At 38.4% G+C, this 20,751-nt stretch overlaps 1 protein-coding gene across 4 annotated transcripts in view; it reads left to right on the forward strand.

The window, feature by feature from the left end:
- Positions 1-20,751, forward strand: part of LOC121643102 (glutamate receptor 3) — a 95,064-nt gene that overhangs the window by 42,189 nt on the left and 32,124 nt on the right. For all 4 annotated transcript variants that reach the window (XR_006011039.1, XM_041990319.1, XM_041990318.1 and 1 more), the window contains exons 4-5: positions 6,482-6,669; positions 20,246-20,299. Coding sequence is in view for 3 of the 4 variants with exons in the window: in XM_041990319.1 (XP_041846253.1) it covers positions 6,482-6,669; positions 20,246-20,299 (242 nt within the window). In the remaining variant the exon portion in view is untranslated. The remainder of the gene's footprint in view (positions 1-6,481; positions 6,670-20,245; positions 20,300-20,751) is intronic.

A 20,751-nucleotide genomic window follows, 5' to 3' on the forward strand; every position in this document is an offset into this window, starting at 1 on the left:
TTCTACAGTAAGAAAGTGAAAAACATTCAAGACTGATGCCAATCTTTCCAGAACTGGATGTTCTGGCAAGTCTTCTCCAAACTCAGAGCATCCCAAACAAAAACAAAAAAAAAAAAAAGAAAAAATCATACACCTGATTGTTTTGCTTTCTAATAGAACTTTTCTAAGGGGACTGTAATTGTGTTGCATCTTCAAAGTTAATTTGCATCACTGTGCTGATGTTCACTCGGTATCGAGCCAACCTCACAAAATGTTATCTTTCTGGTTTCAGCTCAGTTGTTTCTGATTCCATGTGAGACCCTGGACAGTGCTTGGCAGGGCTTTTCAGGCTGCCAGACACCATCATTTACCAGAGGATTGGCACATTAGAGCAGAGAGCAGCCACATTTACTGTTGGCTCAGTGGCTAGTACCTTTTTTTCTGGTGTGCCCTCTCGGATTTGATCTTTTGTTGATGGGTATTACATCATATTTGCTGTTCATTTTTCCCTCCTTGCAGGTAGTTTAAGGATGTTGCGGTTTCCTTTATTTATTTTGTACCACAATGGAGTTAATAATGACTTATTTACTTACATTTAATTGTTTTAATTAGATAAGTAGATTGGACTGCAGGATTACTGTAAAGCCAATGATAAGAAGGTAATGTGAGCAAATGCTATAACTTTCTCTAAAGCTGGCAGTTTTAGATAAAACTGAGGTTCATGCTTAGTGGAATTTGTAGTATTTCTCTCAATTGCCTAGTTAGTGCAGATCAGCTGTGAGATATGAGGAAGGGGTGTGAGATAGGGAGAGACAGCGAAACCGAGGCCTGTGACACTCTGCGACAAACCCTAATGAGAGGCAGGGAACCAAAGGAGCTGGGCAATGAGATTAGATGCAACTCAATTCAATTACTGCTGAGCCGCCACGGGTGACGCTTCAAAACTCATCCTGTTAAGATCCGGTTCACAGACGAAGAAGAGGACTGCGGCTTTCACTCAGCCACTGTATGCTACACTGCCACAACATCTCATTCGCAACAGCTCTGATTTATAAGCACACAGGGCGTCTTTAGGCTCCATCTGGATTTGATAGCAGGAAAATGTAGGAATAATTGAGTTTTCACCCATCACAGCTGTTTATACACTGTTCCACAAACTGTTGGCCTAAAGTTGTTTCAAGGGGGTATTTGGGATTAAGGAGCAACTAAACACCCCATTCAAGCGTGAAAACACCCCCCCAACAAATTCAGAAAGTGACTTTGGGCCTGGACATGCAGTTGTGCCACTGGCACTGACACTCCTACTCTCCTCTTGGCTTTCTTCCTTCATATTAACTGTGATTAAGTCAACCTGTATGACATGGGTTGAAATTAGACTTCTGTAAACATACTGCACACGTTGCAACAGAACACAGAGATGACACACACACACATTTACCTGTATATGTAACAGTGCTATTTCAGTTTTAGCAAATCCAAGTGTGTTTTCTGCCTCAGTTTTGCTGTTGTTATTTTATTTACTGTATCCTGGCAACACTGACTAGCAGAGACACTGATGTACTTCCTCAGACTCCAGGAGAATAAAGAGTCTGTTGTCCACCACTTTGCCTTGTTTTTACTTTGGGGATTAATAAATTATTTAATTTAATTTATTTTTATTGTTCTTTGGGATTTTATTGTTATGTATCTTTTAAACTTCTGCTTTTGTTATTGTTTTTAGGTTTATTTGATCTTTGTTTTAACTTTTTAACACCAGCGTTTTCTTCATGGGAACCCACCACACTGGGGCTCTGCCTGTTCGGCCTGCAAAGTTGCTGTTGTCTGGATGGCTGCGGTCCTGCACTGCAGGTTCCTGTGATGGCGCTTCCTGTGGTCATGGATGGGTGGGCTCTGGGTGTGGATGGATCCCCCAAATTTTTTGTTTCCTCACAGCAGCACCAAGCCAGAGGCTTATTTTATTAGTATTACTATACCTACTTTTGAATAAGAGACAGAAAAGTGGATTTGGAGTTCTTGTTTGGATTGAATACAGAGGGAGGGAGAACTGGAGGAAATGGGGGTGTGGGGGTATTTGTGTTTGTGTGTGTGTGTGTGTGTGTGTGCGTGTGTATGTGTGTACGCATGTGTGACTGCATTAGACAGAAACTAATATATTTTTAAATTACTTTGTTATACTTTATTCTGTGAAGGCTTGTTTTATTTTATTATTGTTATTATTATGTAAAGCACTTTGTATTGCTTTTTGGCATGAAAAGCGCTTTATAAATAAAATTTTATTTGATTTGATTTAATTTGATTTGATTTAATGTGGTCTTACTCTTTAGTGATCCACAGCTTTACTCACTGCTTCTGAAAGACTGTTATTACCATATATATATAAAGAATGGAGTGATATAAGCATATTGTGTAATTAATCAAAAATATAGTCTAATGATAAGGATTTTAATGAAGAAAAACAAGCATCAAAAATTAAAAAATAATATTTCAAATGTGGAAAAGGGTTGTTAAATTATACACCATAACTACTGGTGAGATTTTCTTCCATCTGTTTTACTCAGAATACAAATACAAGGATTATCAGGTCTGATCTGTCTGTGCACAAGCTGACTCCTCCCATATTTAGCCATGAATGGACTATTGTCAAATTAAAATTGAACTTTTCACCACAATTGAATTGGCACGGTAATGATAAAAACAAAAGCTGACACACTTTAACCTTGTTGTCCTTTGTTTCATTTGGTTGTCTTGGTTCTTGTGTATCAGAAGAAAAATGATGATGATGGAAACTATCAACTTATTTACTGTTAGATATATGAATAGTAGATTATGTTAATTTACAACACCAGTCAAAAGTTTAGACATCCCTACCCATTAAATTTGAATGAGTGCATGTCCAGACTTGTTTAGACTGAATGTGAAAAGCCAAACATGGCAGAAATGTGGAAAATTCAAGCTGTGTAAAACAAAATGCTTCCTAAACACATTCTTGTGTTATTTTTCATTCCTAACTTGACATATCTGGCGTGACTTGGCATAAACAAAATCTGCACATGTTCACTATACATTTGTTTGTTTTTTTTATGATGTGTAGAGTAAAATAATGGAAGTTAAATGGTTTTGATCCTAAAGTCAAAACTTTAAGCTTCACGCCAGATCATTATCTAGCTTTGTGGTTTTCTTTTTAGTTTTGATGAGGTTTAACAACAACAAGTTGGTTACAATCGGGAAAATAATCTTGCAATAATAACAAATTGCATGTTGAGAGATAAAGAGTACCCTGTGTATATAAAGAATCCCTAACCAAACATCTGTATGTGATTGGGAAGCTTAAGTTTACACATATATAGTGTATTATAGAGCATACAATAATGCATGTTGGCTGCATTGTACTGTTTTTTTTGCAGTACATCATGTAACTGGCTGCGTGTGAAACATCTCTCTGTCTCAAAGGTATGATTAGCTCTGAGGAGCTTGATCAGCAAAAGCTGCTGCATTTGTTTTACAGCAATTTATAGGATGTGATAAGGAAACCATGTTGTTGTCTTCTATAATTTATGTAGTTGACTGTATTACATTTTCAGATGCAACACAGCTGTGGGGCTCCCGTTGGCAAAGTGGTGCATGGGATTTATAGCTTTCCTCCATGTTGGGAATAAATATCACTATCAAAAGCGTTTATGGGGTCTCTGGTGCTGTTTAGGAGGATGGATTCATTGATTGGCTCAAGCTGGGAATAGATTGTGGTCCAGGAAAGTTGAGTGGCAGATGTAAATCTTTTCAGATAGGTAACTTGATTTACGTTTTTTTTTTATTTTTTTTTTTTACTCACTTGTGAAGACAAGGAAGGTATTTTAGGTTTTGTCAGTGCTGTCAGATTAAGTTAAGTACTCAAAGGATGTTTTTCCTTTTTTCTAAGTCTAAATCATAAAAAATGAAAAACTTTTCCGCTGACTTAAAAAACGAAGAAGAAAAACATGAGTAAAAGTAATCCAGTTCTGCACAGACTATTTACCACCACCAGATTCCATCTCTTCATTACCATACAAATGTAAAACTAGGCAGGCATGGAATCTTCTGTGAATCTTAAATGAATCCAATTGTTCCTGCACAGTTCAGGGTTTGCTGGAGGAGACAAATGCTGCACAAATCAGCGATTTTTATAAAAAAAAAAAAAACAAAAAAAAAAACCCTCTGTGATCGTAATCTGATTGACAAAACACTGCTTCCCTCCTCCAATTTTTGTAGTTTTTCTTGCCCCTCAAGCCACAGAAAATGGGCATTTTCAGGCACAATAGTACAGATAGAGAGAGAAGCCCAAATCCCTACAGTGCTCCCCTTTGAGTATTTTATTTTATTTGTCATTTTAAATGTTCTGAGATACATAATACTGCCTGTCAAGCAGCACAGGAATCAGTTTTTAACCAGCCTCAACATCTCTGACACAAATATCCAATCATGTCTCATCTTTTTAACCTTTCTGCATGTCAAACACCTGATGTGATTAACGTTTTCTAAAGGGCTTGTTGCCTCTTTTTTTTTTTTTTTTTTTTCACCTTTTGCAGCCTTTTCAACATTTCAAACCAAAAGAGACCATTTTGACCCAGTTAATCTGCGTGACACCTTTTAATGTGAGAAGCTTTTACTGCTGGGAAGACTGCCATGCTATCCAGCTGGCTTATGGTTGGTGAGGTTCTGAGCATATGCCTTAGGAAAATGAATAATGCATCCATGTTATTCAGACCTGCTTTCTCTAACTTTTCCTTTAGGTAGAAAAAATGCGAAGTATACCATATGAGACACTGCTGCTGCTGCTCCTCTCATCTAATAAGGAAATGTGACTTTCCATCATGTGCTTCTTTGCTTTGCTTATAGTTTTCTAATTTATTGTGGGAAGAATAAATATTGCATTAAAGGTAAAACATCTAGGTATTTAACATTTAAACCCCTTATATGCTGATCTCATACCAGTTACGTGTACTGCCTCAGATCTTGTATTTTCAGCGTTTAGTTGTTGCTTTTCTTAAACAGCCCTGTGACCCAGAAACCTCAGAGGGAACTCTGTACACACATATCTCCCCAAACCATCAATGCACACATGAGTTTTTTGTGCTACATTCATAAAGTTACATTTCATAACGAACCGGCTATCTCCTTAGAGATGCAACCTGACAACTGGATTGTTTCATAACTTTGAGGTCCAGTAAAGGAGACGTCTCCAGGCAGTATACCACTACTCCTCGGGACAGATAACCCATGCTCTCTGTGCTGTGTGGCAAAAGGTCATTTGGTGGAGATGTTGCTGTGTGCTGCAGTAGCACACGAGGAATGCACACGCACATTATCCAGGAGTCTTAGAGTATTAACAAGGGTTGGAGCAGATGGAACATGCAAAAGTAGAGAACTAAAAAAGTCATATAGCGATTTCCTTGTTATAGTTGTTGTTGACTTTGTTGGCTTTCTGCAGCCGGCTCAATGAGATAAGGTTATAAAGAGAAATAGCTCACACACACAAAAAATAAATAAATAAATGTGTCAAATGTTTACTTTTCGTATTGCTCTTCAGACTGTGGCAGGCAATTTGCATAATACACAGTTAGATCAAGATTTACTAATCATTATTCAAAATCTGTATATGCCAAAAATTGTAATGGTGCACTTTCTTTTCCTTTTCTCTCTCTCTATCAGTTACCCACAAGACATGCAATAAAACAAATGGAAAAAAAAGCTCATTGGACATTCACTTTGCATTTTTTGCTTTGTCCTTGGTTTAATGAAATACTAGCAATGTGTTTGAGTTTCATTAATAACCTTCAAGTTCACCGTCACTACTTCAACACTAGAGACGCGTTAAGCCATTTTTTATTTCAGCTTGTGCTACATGCAGTAAATCCTTCTAGAAATAGGTCTACATTATTCATACTGTGGTATGCGATTTGACCATAGTGTTTCTGAGCTCTCTGTTAAATGAAAATATTTCACGTGTGAATTAATCATTAGAAGGGCTCATTCTCCATTCTTCTCGTAGCATAATGATCTCTTTCTAACACTGGCCAGGATGAATCTTTCATCGTCTTTATCTTTAAATGTGTTGGCACAATCCTCCAAGGACAAAGAGACGGCAGCGTGTTCCCCAGCACTGTCAAAGTTAACATGTGACTGAGCTAAATGCCATAATTTAATTGATGCCAAGTGCAATAACATCACCAAGTAATCATTTTTAAAATATGGAGATAGAATTTGTGTCCTTACTTTTCTTTTTAATATGCAAATGTAAATTCACACACACATACTCATAAAAAGGTCTAGACTCTAGACGATATTCTAGTGGGCTTGCAGACTTAGGAATACTGTTTTAGATTGTAATGAGATGGCTTTTAACCTCTGGATTCAACAGCAAACCTCTTTAGAATTCCTCAGAAGCTACACAGTTCTTCCATAACTGCTAATCTGTGCCAGTCTCGTTTGGTTTTAATCCTCTGGGTCTTCCTCTCCCTCTCTCTAGGTTTCTCCATACTGCAGGCCATCATGGAGGCAGCAGTAGCCAACAACTGGCAGGTGACCGCTCGCTCTGTCAGCAGCACAACCGATGCAGCAGAGTTCAGGCGCATCATTGAGGAGATGGACAGAAGGCAGGAGAAGCGTTATGTGATCGACTGCGAAGTTGACAGGATCAACACTATATTAGAGCAGGTGAGTCTCACATTTACCTTTCACGTGAGGTCTGGCATGTTTAAAAGATGATGCAAACACAATTTTTCTTGTGTAATCAATTTCTAAGAGAGACTGAAGCTGCAACTTTCACATTCCAAAAATTTGTTGAAGCCAAGTTTACACATATTATCAGGGACATTTGTATGATTTGGACTTCAAGAAGTGTTTCTTTTTCATTTAGGATTGTTAAAGTTACAATTGTTGAAGTGTGTTCACATTACGTGGTTGTTTTGCAGCAGGGAGTCACACACTGCAAGATTTCTCACCAGACTTTATAGCAGAGTCATCCAACGGATCTTTTATCAAGCAGTTCCAGCTGTCGTGCAAACAAGTTTCTTTCTCTTGTAAATTATGTTAAAGTTTGCACAATTAGCTTGTGGTGACTTGATGTATTTTTGCTGAAGAAATGCTCTATAGCTTTTATCTCTCTCAAGTCTGTTATTGATATTAAATGCTTAAAAGATCTGAGAGGTTGGGGGTGGAGGGGATACAAAGAACATCAACAAATGTGTGAACAAATGTGTTTGAAGTATTCATACAAAACTACTGATGACTGCAGATCTGCCTCTTAAGTTTGAGTTAAATTAACAGCAATTTTGATCCTTTATGATCCATATTTGTTTCTTTTTTGAGTCAAAGTTAACATTTTACATTTCAGTATAGCGTGGATAAGTATCTCAACATTTCTTTACAAATCCTTTCGTAAGACAAGGATGTGCTGTTTTACCCAACAGACCACTTTAAACTGAAAAAATCAGTTTGGAGCTTGGAGGTCATCAGCTTGGAGGTGTGGTGGTGAGATAAACTGGGGGACATTAAGATGTGAAATGTAGAATCACTTGCCCCCCTTTTCCTTTCCTTTTATCCTATCTTTTTGAAGTTTAAGTTTGTAGAGATTATGAGTGAGTGCTGGGTGCTGGAAATAGGTCGCAGAACTGGCGAACTGAAGACTTTTAAAAGGGCAAACTTATATAAAAACCAAAAGCGAAACAGAAGCAGGTAAACTCCAAAACAAGCTCAATGACAAAAATCCAAACTGGCATCCTGGGATTTACAAGGCATGTACACTGCAGGCAAGGAAGACAGAGGCTGGGAGAGCAGAGAGACTAACAAAGGAAGAGGAAGAAACAGGACACTGTATACACACAGGAGTTGATGACACACAGGTGGCAACAAGCAGGACAGAGCAATCACAAAGAAATATGTGAAGTCAGACATCACACACAAAGGTGGTACCAACTACAAACTAAATGTGTGACAGAAGCTTAACAAAACCAGCAATCACAACAAAATCAAGATTACGCCATTCATTTATTTTCGACACCAGTTTTTTTTTTTTTTTGTCTGTCCTGGCTACCACTGGGAACAAGTACAGATTACTAACCTTTTTTTTTTTTTTTTTTTTTTTAACTTGTCCTGTCCAGCATCATAGCAAGCAAAATGATAATCTGGTTGCTGTATCGTGCTGAACAAATTTGCTCTGCCAAGGGGAGGCCTATGGATAAGGCTCCTCTTGATAATGTGATTAATTTATTTATTTATTTACTTTGAATCACGGAATCTATGTAATCTTGCTGGACCTGACCGGAGGGGACAGAAAAAGATGGAGAATAGCAAAAAAAGAGCAAAAGGGAAAGAAGAAAGGAGACAAAAAGATCACAGACAGAAGGAAAACGACCCTACAATCCACACCATCACCAGACAACAAACTGTTACACCTGTACATGAACACACCAGAAAATTTCCTACAACTTTTACAAAAGCAGAAACACACACACAGAAAAAAAAAAAAAAAAAACGGGCTGCCAGTCATTAAGAGTTTTTAAATAATAACCAAATCAAATCAAAAAGACATAACAGCAACCAGATACTAACTCACAGGAAAAATACAATTTTTTTTTTTTTTTTTTTTTTTCCTTTCCTTTCCTTTCTCCTCTCTCTCCTTCTTTAATAATTATCGCTTAATATTAAAAACCCACTAGACAACTCAGTGACTGTGTCAGCATGCAGAGCATGAGAAACAAGGAGTGATCAGTGATGAAGAGTGGTGAGTGAGATCATGCAAATGCGACCTCGCCTCCACGGAGGCCAGAGGCAGACCAGGGCCTAGGCCGGGCCCTCAGCAGCAGACCCGGAGCACCAACCCATGCCACCCCACCACAAAGACAACTCCAGCCCCACCCAAAGGGCGGCAGAGGAGAGCCCCAGCAAGAGCCCCCCACGGTCCCGGGGCACAGGCCCCAGTGGGCCAAGATCAGCAGCCGCCGGCCCCGCCAGGGACCGGCCCACCCAGGGCAGCCCAAGCGAAGGGCCCAGGACCCCGGGAGCCCAGAGGCGGCCGCCCCACCCCCCAAAGGCAGAGGGCCCGCAACATGCCTAGGAGGACCAGGCCCCCCCAGACAGCCTCCCGGCGTAGACCAGCACACACCCCGATGTTCCAGCCGCACACCCCAGGAACCAGGGTGCTATCGGCCCCCTCCCCCCACTCCCCATCTACTTCAACCTGCACCCCATATAACCCCACACTCACACCCTCCCCCGTGCCGCACCCCCAATCGCTCACCACCACACAATCACGCCACACACAACCCTCCCACCATGCCCCGTGGGGGACACCCCAGGCGGACCAGCGGACAGCAGGCCCCAACCCAGATTACTAACCTAACACAACCAGAAGATCTTTATAGAACGTCTGAACCCACTGACCATAATATTGTGTTCAGACTAAACTAAACCTGAACTGTGTGGGTGGTATGATTAAAAAATGTCAACAGAAAAACACAATTAGACATGATTTTGCACGACAAGAATATATAATCCCAAAGCTTTATGATAACAGCTGTACTCTACCAAACGGATTAAAAAGAAAACACACAGGCATGGAGAAAAGTAAGAAAAGCTGCCACAGCTAAGTTACGTGTCTGTTTAAAGGATTTCAGCTGTTGGTTATACTTCTTGACGGACAAACTTTTATATAGCACTAGCATTAGCTGCGTAGCTAGCTTACTGGTTTGACTTATTCAAAAGCACAGAGACAAACCTTTAATATAACATTAGATTTAAATTTGCTCTCAGAAATCGCTTAGAAACAAAACATATATTTACAAACACCCCAAATGTATCATATCTAATGTCAAATCACTGCAAGCACATAACAACTAACAGGAAGTGACCATTTCAGTTTTCTCTTATCAGCTTTGATTTGAACTACAGCTGTTTTTAGCTATATAGATTGGTAGTCCGACAAATGCCCAGATATAACCAGGAAAACAAAAATTCCAGGAAACTCCGGAATTTCATTGATTCAACAATATAATTCAGTATAAGGAGGTCCTCTACCTTTACAAAAAATAAAAAAATAAAACTTGCCAACATCCATTTTTATTTGGTTTTACTTGGCATTTGTCTTATTGACAAAAGATTCTATCTATATTCCATCCTGGGTCAGAAAGCAATAGTTGTATTTGTGGGTATTTATTAAGCTCAAGTCTTATTAACCCTGATGGAAATGGGACATTTGGGTGTTGATAGAAACTTTCTCTCAGCCTCAACAACAGCATTAAAAAGTTTTAAAATAAGTTACAGTTAAAAACAAATGTGGCACAAGGGCACAAACCAACAGATTACCAGTGTGCACAACTACTGGTTCTCCATCATTCCTGCTGTATTAAACAAGGTTTCACATGATGTCGTGCTTATTAGAAATTGGGCTCAGCCTGTAGGGATGACTGATGCCATCCTGTCCTGCTGTAGTAGACTGCCTGGTTGTCTCTGCAAGCAATAATTGGTTTGGAATATAAGGTGCTAGCACACTGAGGTTAGCCATGCTGTTTCTGGCAAAGGGAATGTAGTAAATCTCTATGTTTTTGTTTGTGGACTCCTATTAAAATTGCTTTGAAAGATATAAATTTTGTTGAAAAAGGACAAAATTAGGAGATGTCAGTAAATATTACATGCAGGATAAAAAAATAAAAAAAAACGGAAAAAAACTGTTTTGTGTGTGGATTTTAATTTAGGCATAAACTGATTTATTTTTTGTTTTTTGCCAAACCAAACAGATGCCAGCAGTAATCCTACCTGTTTGAGGAGGTCAGTTTCATGTTGTGTGATTGCTTTGTTGCTGCCTTGTTTTAACATCAATGTATTCTTGAAGCAGCCCGAGAGCCTAAGGAGGAGAAGTCTTAGTGTTAGAAGCTATTTGGAGAGACCCACAGATGATGCAGACTGTTTAATCCCTCTCTAACAACCCAGAACCCCTCCATTCTTCTATCACGTCGATTGCCTGAGGAGCAAATGAAAGGTCCACCAGTCCTTGTAGTAGGGGAAATACAATTACCATGAACAGATGAGTGGCTATTATGCAGTGCATCTCCTCTGTTCGCTTGCCTCACTCCACCCTGTACACCCCTGCTTGCTACTGCCTGCTTATAAGGCAATCAGTTCCAGAATTGGATTCTGCTCGTTAACATTCATTTAGATATTGGCTTCTCTTAGCCTCACAATATCCCCTCAACGACTGTTAGTTTCACTTGTTTTTATGAATCTAATTTGATCCCAGTGTCATAGTTTAAAGCAGAATTGCTGTTAGTATTAATTTGCTGTGTCTAATTTAATTCTTAAGCTGCGAATTTCCTCCTTTTACAATCCAGGGACTTGACTGAATTTATTCCCCGTTTCTGTTAACAACAAGCATCAGCTTTTAAGAAAAGCTTACAATATTTATTGTAAATCGTATTTGAGGCATAATGGTTTTGTCTATAATCCCCCCCCTTGCAAACAATAAGGATGCAGGGCAATAATCTGCTTGATGTTCTCCCGTTGCTGTATGTGTACTCATTAATGACTTAATTATTTTTTTCTCTTAACCCCCCAGTCTCCCAAATCATCATCATATATTTTGTCATCTTAACTGTTATTTTTCAGAAAGATAAAATAATGCTTTTATAGCAATTAACCTTCAAAGCATCCCGTTCCTGAGGTTTGTCCCTAATTTCAGTGACAACCTCAGCATGGAACATCTTTTTTTTTCCCCCTTTTCCGAGCTAATTGGAATAATCCGGCCAGCACAGCCAATATGAATGAGTCACAGGCATTCAGGGAACCTGCTGGACTTCTCTCTGTAGCTGCCCCCTATTGAGCCAACCTATTATACACTGAAACTGGAATGGACTGTCTCCCATGAGGGCAATCACACCAAAAATGGCACCCACTGTCAGTTATGTGAAAACCTGCTGCTTCTACCGGCTGGTGTGGTTCTATTAAGTGACGATTGTAGACAGATATAGATACTTTTGTGGTGAGCTGGTGGGAGAGTTTGAATAACAGCAGTCTGAGGGCACATGGCGTAATGTCTGCATGTCGCTTCGGTCCATCAAGGTCACTGGCTGTTGAGAAGGAATCATGAAGCAGGGCAGATCCAGCGAGCTGATTGCTGGGGGAAATGTGAATCAGCTCAGTGGCTTAGTTTTATTATTTCACTCTGAGTAATCCCACCGCAGAGTGAATGACTTTATATCAGCCAATGAAGCTCATGGAGTGTGGAGTTGTCTTGAAAAGGCAAGCATCAAGCTTGGAATATTTGATGTATTGTTATTTGATGTATTGTTGTTCTGCAGAACAAAAATCTGCTTCTTTTCATTAGCAACATTTTCAAACTGTTGTTTTCTTTCAAAGTAGCTTTATGGACGTTAAAAAGTACATATTTACTTAAATTTTACAAAAGCTGGTCTATCTGTCTGCATAAACATAGGTTTCACAGGGTTTCATTTTTAAATTCCTGATGTAGAATTCGTCTCAAAGACCTGCATGTGCTCAGCATAGACTGTAAATAAAAGATGGATGGAGCCACCATAACACCATTGGTTGGTTTGTAAAGTTGTTTTGAAAGCTTGGATTCAGAATTCAGCCGTCACCATGTTAATCTTTTTGAAGCAAGAAGTGACAAGAGAGTTGAAATGCAGAGTGATCCTTAGGAGCTGACTGACTGATGTTACTTTGCTGATACATATCTTTAGCAATGTGGTTCTATTTGAAGAAAAATCGCTGGCACACTGATGAGTTAGAATGGAAATTCCTTTTGAGACCTTGAGGATTTGTGAGAAAAGCTTTACAGACAAACTAGGAAGACTAGTTGAGATTTTTTTAAATGGCTTATTTATTTATTTACTTACTTACTTACTTCTGGGGCCAGAGGCCTGACATGAAGGATCTTTTCAGGGGGTCACCAGATCATTGTAAAAACAATGCCTATATCTATCAAATAAATTTGGGAGTTTTATCACAGCTGTCAAAATTAATGCAGTAATGCAAAGAAATTAATCTGTGAAATTAACATGTTGAGTCTTGCAGGACAAGATTTTACAAGAACTACAGCTAATGCGCTAAATGCCATTAAATGGAACCTGCAAATCTCAATTGTACTTTGTCCAAATTTTTTAAAAATATTGCTTCTATTTTGTGAAAAACTGTAATGGAAACGCAACTATTAACTGATTAGACTTTGAGAATTAAAGGTTGAAAAAAAGGGTTAAAAAATGTGTGTTTTCGGGGTCAAAGGCTGTCTTCACTTTAGCATCAAAATGTTCAGCAAAATCCTGCCTCTTGCCTTATTTAACATTATAATATTTTACAATTACAGCATAATAACTCAGGAACAAGGGATGAAATTGTGGATTATATTTCATATTTTACCATAGAAAGAATAAGTAGCACTAATCTCAAACTGTAATTGTAATTATCAATCATCTGTCCTGTCCAGCTTACAATCTATGTGTAGCATCCTCATTTGAAAATTTGTAGCATCTTTGCAGAAAAATCCATATTTGAATGACTGACTGCTGTCAAGGCGTGAATTTGTGCTGTATGTGTGTGTAAAACCAACCAGTTGAGGAATCTTTTCTTTTGTTTCTTTTTTCCTCTATTTCTAACGCTTTACAATGAAGGATGAAAAGTTAATCACACATAGTGTACATAGAACAGAAAATGTGCTGCATCTCCAGATTTATGTCACCTGTATTGATTCAATTTTTTATTTTTAATTTATTTATTTATTTTTGACATGATGTGAGAACAAACCAAGACAAGTATTTGCATACTGCTGCATCAGGTCGAGTTTTGTTTAAGAGTAGATCGAGCTTCCCTGCAAATTTCTATTGGGATGCTGAGGAGAATGCTACACCAAAGCCATTATCATTTCATGCTGTAACAACCACACAGGATTTACCGCCTATAGGACTCCTCCATCAATACTGCACTGCAGATAAATTAACCCTGTGTAATGCTTCCCCTACAACAAAACTGAGGAAGCCTCTGGCTGCCCTGCTTTCTCATATCCAATCGATGATTTTCATTGAACGATTTAGGTTCATGATGTTGGATGTGGAATAAAATGTTTGTGACATTAAAGAAGGACTATAAGCCAGAAAAATAACTGTGTTTAAGTTAATCATATTTCTGCTCCCTCTGCTTGTCATAACATTGCTTGTAATAATACAGACTGGGTGTTTTTTTCTTTTCTTTGGCCATCTGTATTGTCAGGCTTAATCTGACGCATCTATGAGACTGCTCATATCCGTTGAGATGCTCCTAGCTGGCCCTCTTCCCTCATGGGATTTCTGTGCTGGAGTCGGCTCAGAAGCAACAACCTGCTCATCACTAGTGTAAATAGAGGCAGACAAAAAGAAGAAGAAGAAAAAAAAAACAAAAAGCAAAATACTGGGACAGGCCCAGGGCGAGCAAGCTGTTCAAAGACAGGCTGGCAATGAGCACTCTGCCAGCTGCATACAAGGAAAAATACAATAAGAAGTGAACTGAATTCACCCGAAAAGCATAAAGAAAGAGAGATGCATCTGGGGATTTGTTAGAACAACATTCTGTTGCTTATAGAGGCATTAAAGGTGGCTATATTGCCTCCCCATGCAGAACTGGAGGTTGTTAATGCCATTCTTTTTACTCTTGAATTGAGAACTCTGAGGAAATCTGCAGTTGGATGTATTACAGGACTAAAACCTTTGTGTGATGTGAAATTTAAGAAATGGGTGGAAATCTGACCACAGCAGATAAGAAGTCGCAGGAAAAAGAGGGAATGGATGATGGATTTACTGTAGAAGATAAAAAAATGTCAGCAATAAAATCTAGGTCCTTAATCAATGTTGTGGATGACACAATGAGAACAGCAAGCAGCATCAGCATTTTGTAAACCCAAGGATGACATATTGTGATGCAAACATAGATGGAAACAGAGGTCTTAAAATATAAAATAAAATCTAGACGAACCTACTTTTGTAGTATCTGATTTCTAAGAGAAAAGAAAATCTGCCAAATAATAATTCACTGTGGTTATTTGTCTTGAAGTACTGACACCTGTCATATATTTCATTTTGGCTAAAAATATTGAGGAATAAAGGGGGAAGATGGTAAGCTAATCTCTGCAAAAACTAAAGCTGCTCATCATCAACCTATTCTTCCTAGTTTGCTCAAAGGAGGGGTTCAAAAAATATGGAGGAGTCCTTCCTGCTGGATATAAATCTGGATATGCATGGTGCTTTTAAATCCCTGGCACCAACCTTTGCTGTTGAGGGCCATTTACTTACTGTGATTAAAGAATTAAATGAGATTTAAGTGTTATCATTAAATAGAATGTGACCTGCTGACTCAGTGACTTAAATAGAGGCTTACAGCTTTAAACTGTGCATTGCTATAAACCAGAGGAACATCAATCATATCAATCATGCAAAATTGCCCTGATCATTTTCAGTAAAAACAAGATAGGCTATCTTAGAACTTCAAAGTTCTGGTTCACAAACATTTACTGCAGTGTCAGTGACTGGTTCCTCTTAAGATTTTAAGTCTCAAAGGGCTCTTCTATCTCTGACCAATTGAAATACATTATCATCTGAATATGAGTCAGGTGTTTCTAAAATATTCTGCAATTGGGAGAAGGCCAGTACTTCTGCCACTCTATTCAGGGTCATATATCATTGCTGCCAAGAAAAGCATCTCAGCCACAGCCAGCACCGGCTGTAAATTAGAAAGTGCTCAACCTAAAGCACCTCTACAAGAGCCCTGAAGTAAAAATGGAGACTGAAGAGAGGAAAGTCTTTTTACATCACACACATGTAAGAGATCAAATTTACCCCATTGTCCCAAACTGCGTCAAGTGGAGCACTTTGGTATTTCACTGCATGACAAAAAGATATCAAACAATCAACTCACCATGCCACAAACGCTGATTAATAATTTTAATTTGATTTATACTTTAGATTCAAAGGGTTTGATTCTGGTTGCACTATTGTGAAAATGACACTGTTAAATTAAAAATGTATCAGCAGGATTTTCCTTCAGAACTGCCTTAAGTCTTCATGGCATAGACTAAATGACGTGTTAAAAACATACAATGAAATTTTGGTCCATAATGACTTGATAGCCAATTGCACAGTTGACTGCACATCCATATATCCATGCTAAAAAAATCTCCCATTTCACCACATCCAAAAGGTGCTGGATTGGATTTAGATTTGTGGGCCATTGGAGTATAGTGAGTTCATGGTTAACTTACAAAAAAAAAAGCTTTTTTAAATTATTTGGTCTTTGTGGGATGATGCAATATTCTGTTAGTATTAGCCAACAGAAGATGGGTACACTGTACATTGTGGTTTTTTTTGTGTTTTTTTTTTTTTTGTTTTGTTTTGTTTTGTTTTTTTTTATAAAAAATGTTGTATCCCCTGTATTAAAGCCAATTTTTAAGGACACTCTTAATTCAACTTCCATTGTATTGATTTTTCTGATTTCATATTCAATGAAAAAAATGTCTATTTTATTTAATGTGCTACACATTTTTTTTTCACAGCTCATACATTTTTTAAGAAGGATCTTTCACAAAATCCCTGATCAAAATATCCAGTAGAATTTTTTATTTTTAGAAGCATTTGTCCATCACAGCCAACTGAGATTACTGGTGAACCTGCAAAACAGATTTAAGATCTGAAAAAGGATCACACTCATGGTACATTGACTTTGGATCCCATCTTGATGAATCACTGAACAAGTGAAAGTATTCACCCATTAGTGCCACTTCATTAAGCAATAGTGTGTTTTGCCAAATAATCAGTTAATATATTGTCCTTAAAATAATTAAATTTCTGTGTCATCATAGCAGGTGAGTTCCCAGGGTCAAGTTGTCAACCTCTCATGTCAACCTAACTGATGCAACTTTTTGGATTCTCCAAAAGTTTACTATTTTTTTTCTAAACCACAATTTTCATCAGAATTACTGCAAATGTTCTTCACACCGACCCTCAAATGAGGAAGTATTTGTATTTTTCTTTTTTTTTCTGTTGTGTTATTATGTGTTCATTCATTTTGTTTTTCCTACAGCCATGCTTTTAACATGATCTGATCAAGTTGCCATGGAGACTGTGCCCTGCTGAACTGCTTTCCCCCCCTCGTTGCTGTTCATAGCTTTATTTTTTTACTGTTATTTTATTAATTTTATAAAAAAAAAAGCTACCTACCAATAATCAACCATCTACAACAATATGAAATCAAGTGAAGCCCTAACGCAAAAAAAAAAATAAACCCTTTTTTTATTTTAGCTGGGAGCTGGCAAGTTGTGGTTTCTGAGTTTTCACATTTCAAATGGAGACTAAAAATAATTGCATCATTATTTGCTCATCTTTCATGTGCCTTAGTGATATTTACAGGCTCTTGGTAATCATTTCTCGCCTGTCGTTTCCTGTGTCATGGCAAGCTTTGCAGTGGAAAGGTCATACTTTGTGGAAAACGTTTATCAAAAATCTGAAGCTAGTTTTACATTCAGAACTGTCTGTGTGGTGGGGTCGAAGCATAGCGAGACCAAATGAGGGTAAAGTCAAGGTCATCTTAGTTGTCTGTCCCCATCAGGCTTTAAAGGAAAGTCTACAAACTGCACCATCTTCTTAAGCTGCAGAATAAAAGGTGGTGGAGTCAGCTAGTGGATCGATGTGCAGGAAGAAAAGTGTATGAAAAAGTGAGACCGCACCATTCACTGGGAAACTGAATTACTTTTTAGTGGATTAGTATTTGTTGGTGAGTGATCTAAAGACGATCAGTAGCAAGGGAAACCACTTGGGAGGTAAAAAATTGGATAATGCAGGATGATGATAATCTGAGCTGTCTGAATAATTTTTGAAAGTTAACACAAAATAAACTGTCCTCATAGTCAATACCGACTTACAGCTGAGGACGACTTTATAAATTATAGCAGCAAAGTTAAACATTTTAAAGAAAAGAAAATGGAAGAAAATGAGCGACTTCAGTGTAAGGAAAGTGCTTGAACTTCTGAAGCTTACTCACTAAAATACTTTTACTTATTTATATTTTAACACACTTGAGCATTAGCACCACTTTTGAGACTCACATCCAATTGTTTATTATTCAAGCTTCAACTAATTTACAGTTTGGATGACTACATTGCATTTCTCCTTGAAAAGGGGAACCTATGCTAATTTAGATAATGAAAAACAGAGGGGTAGGGCCAAAGAGTGGAATTGGGATTTGGCATAACGTAGCAAATAAAACTATACAATTATTATTTTTCTTTCTGTTTATTCTAAGTCAATATTGTTTGTGGCAATAATGTGTGATTACTGAAATAAATATATCAGAAAAAAGACTTAAGATTTCTTATGGTTATCATTCAGAGATGGTCATCACACTCAAGACAATCAGTGATGCATCATAACTAGGAACAAAGAAATCTGTCCATCCCAACTGGAGACAGAGTGTCCGTCTGCTTAATAAAGGAGTTTGAATGGAAAGGTGTATGTGTTTGGCTGGAGGTTCTGTGTATCTCTGTGTCATCAGTGTCTTACTGTGCTCCATCCCGAGGTTTTTGCTTGTAGCTCTTGCCAGACTGGCTGTGAGCTGCAGGCTGTAGGCAGGTGGTAAGGTCTTTCTCTGCCCAGCTCCAGGGCAGGTGTTAGGAGGCTTACAGCCAGAGTCAAGGTTAGTGCACAGTGACGAAGTGTGGTGTGGGCATTTTGTCCAAGAAAACACAACAGTGCTCCAAGTTTAAAAAGCCAGACTTGTGAGCAGTCACCTTTCCATGTCTATTCCTGAAATCATTCCAGTAAAAGTGTTGCAGAAATTTCTTTTTATCCTTCCTGACATTTATTCATTAGAATCACACTCATGGGTTTTAAAAGCCCACTCTCGCTATTTCTGCTGTGCAATCAAGTCATTTCCTCCTTATTTTAATTTTCAGCTTCTTTATTTGTTCATTTCAGTCTGTCCCTGTGCTCTGTTAGAGGTTTAAGCCTGATGTAGAAGCTGAAAGAGAATGCTGACCTATCCATACAGTTGATAGTATGATTGTAGAGCTTTGTGTGGTCCTGCCCCATCATGTTTGCTTCTTATAGAAGCACTGACAGCTTCTTTCCTTATTTTTAACAACCTTCTTATGTCGTTAAGAAGGGAGACAGTTATACCCACAAGAGTTTTGAGTTTAAGCAAAAGCATTGTTTAGGTTTTAGGTGCTACAGCATACCAATGCACCAGGATCAGTTAAAATGAGCAAAGTTAAACTCACTGTTGTTGCAGCAGAGAGAGGTAAAACTTTAAATATTGTCCAAAGAATTTTTGCATTCTGGGATACACGGGTGCTTTCCCTCACTCAGCTGGAATGTCATAAATGAAACACAGTCACAAATATCCGGTGTCCCCAGTCCAACACACACACACACACACACACACACACACACACACACAAACAAGAGATAAACTGACAGTTTGTTTTTGTGACAGAGCCAGAGCCAGAACATGTGCAAACATGCTGATTTTGCTGTAAACTTGTGTTGCTGTGTTTGTAGAGCACAGATGACAACCGAGACATGGTTGACAGGTTTCTCCATGGCAGCCGCTCAGAAGTCCATCGCAACCGACTGAAAACGCATAAATAACAAACCTCACAAGGCCCAGTCGAAAATCCAGTCCAGCATGTAAAGTGCAGAAAGCCAAGACAATTTAGCATTTAGCTGTTGGGTTTATCTGCAGACCAAAATGACGAATAAAATCTGGGATAAAAGGCAGCATATGTTTTGTATCACAGTGATGAAATGGCCTAGAACACCACTTACTATTTTCAGACAAGCTGCGTAGGTTGAAACATGCTGTTCTGCCACAAAGGTGTGATATTTTCAAAGAAAGGAGAGATCCAAATCTCCATCTCACTGTAAGTTCCTTTGAAATATTTTTCCAATTTCTACCTTCAGTCCAGCAGTTGTGGAGAACTCATCCCTGCACTGTTAATGACTTCAAAGTAAGCAAAAATATTCAAGGATGTTCCACATCGGTCCTGCTTCTCTCTCATTATCGTTTCTTTAACGAACACTTCCTCTAACTGCCCCCCCCCTTTGGTATTCCATTAAAAGAGTTTGCTTTGTTTAAATTTCCGTGACATCCTGTGTGCTTGCAGGTCGTCTCTGCATTGACAGAGATTGTTGCAGCTGCTTACATTAGCCATGACTCTTAGCTCTCATCTCATGGGTGGTTTACTGTATTGATATGTTTCCTCTTATAGGTTGTGACCCTGGGAAAGAACAGTCGTGGTTACCACTACATTCTGGCCAATCTGGTGAGTAATAACCATCCTGCCCCCCTGAGAGGGAATCGAACCTGCTTTTCACATGCATGTGAAGGAGAAAATATACATGAACAATAGGTGGTGTATGGGTTTTTGCACAAAATTAGAGGGAAAAAAGACAAAATAAGCCAAGCCTGTGTAGTTTTTTATGCATAAGATTTGTTAAAAAAAAAATAAAACAAAAAAACACGCATTTTATGCTGAATAATAACTTTAATTAACATTGTCATATTTTAGTTCTGACATTGATAAAAACAATGTAGTTTTTTTTTTTTTTAAACCAGCTTTAGAGGGCAGAAATCTTTTCCCATTGTCAAACTGCTCAGTTACTCCTGAAGTTGGCATGGGAATTATAAACTGAAGGCCAACCATGCTCTCACTTGTTGGTCTGCTGCTGTGTCTCTGGCTGTAGAAGATGTGATTATGCAGCAGTCAGACACATG

This window comes from Melanotaenia boesemani, chromosome 7 (assembly GCF_017639745.1).
Source record: "Melanotaenia boesemani isolate fMelBoe1 chromosome 7, fMelBoe1.pri, whole genome shotgun sequence".
Taxonomy (NCBI): domain Eukaryota; kingdom Metazoa; phylum Chordata; class Actinopteri; order Atheriniformes; family Melanotaeniidae; genus Melanotaenia; species Melanotaenia boesemani.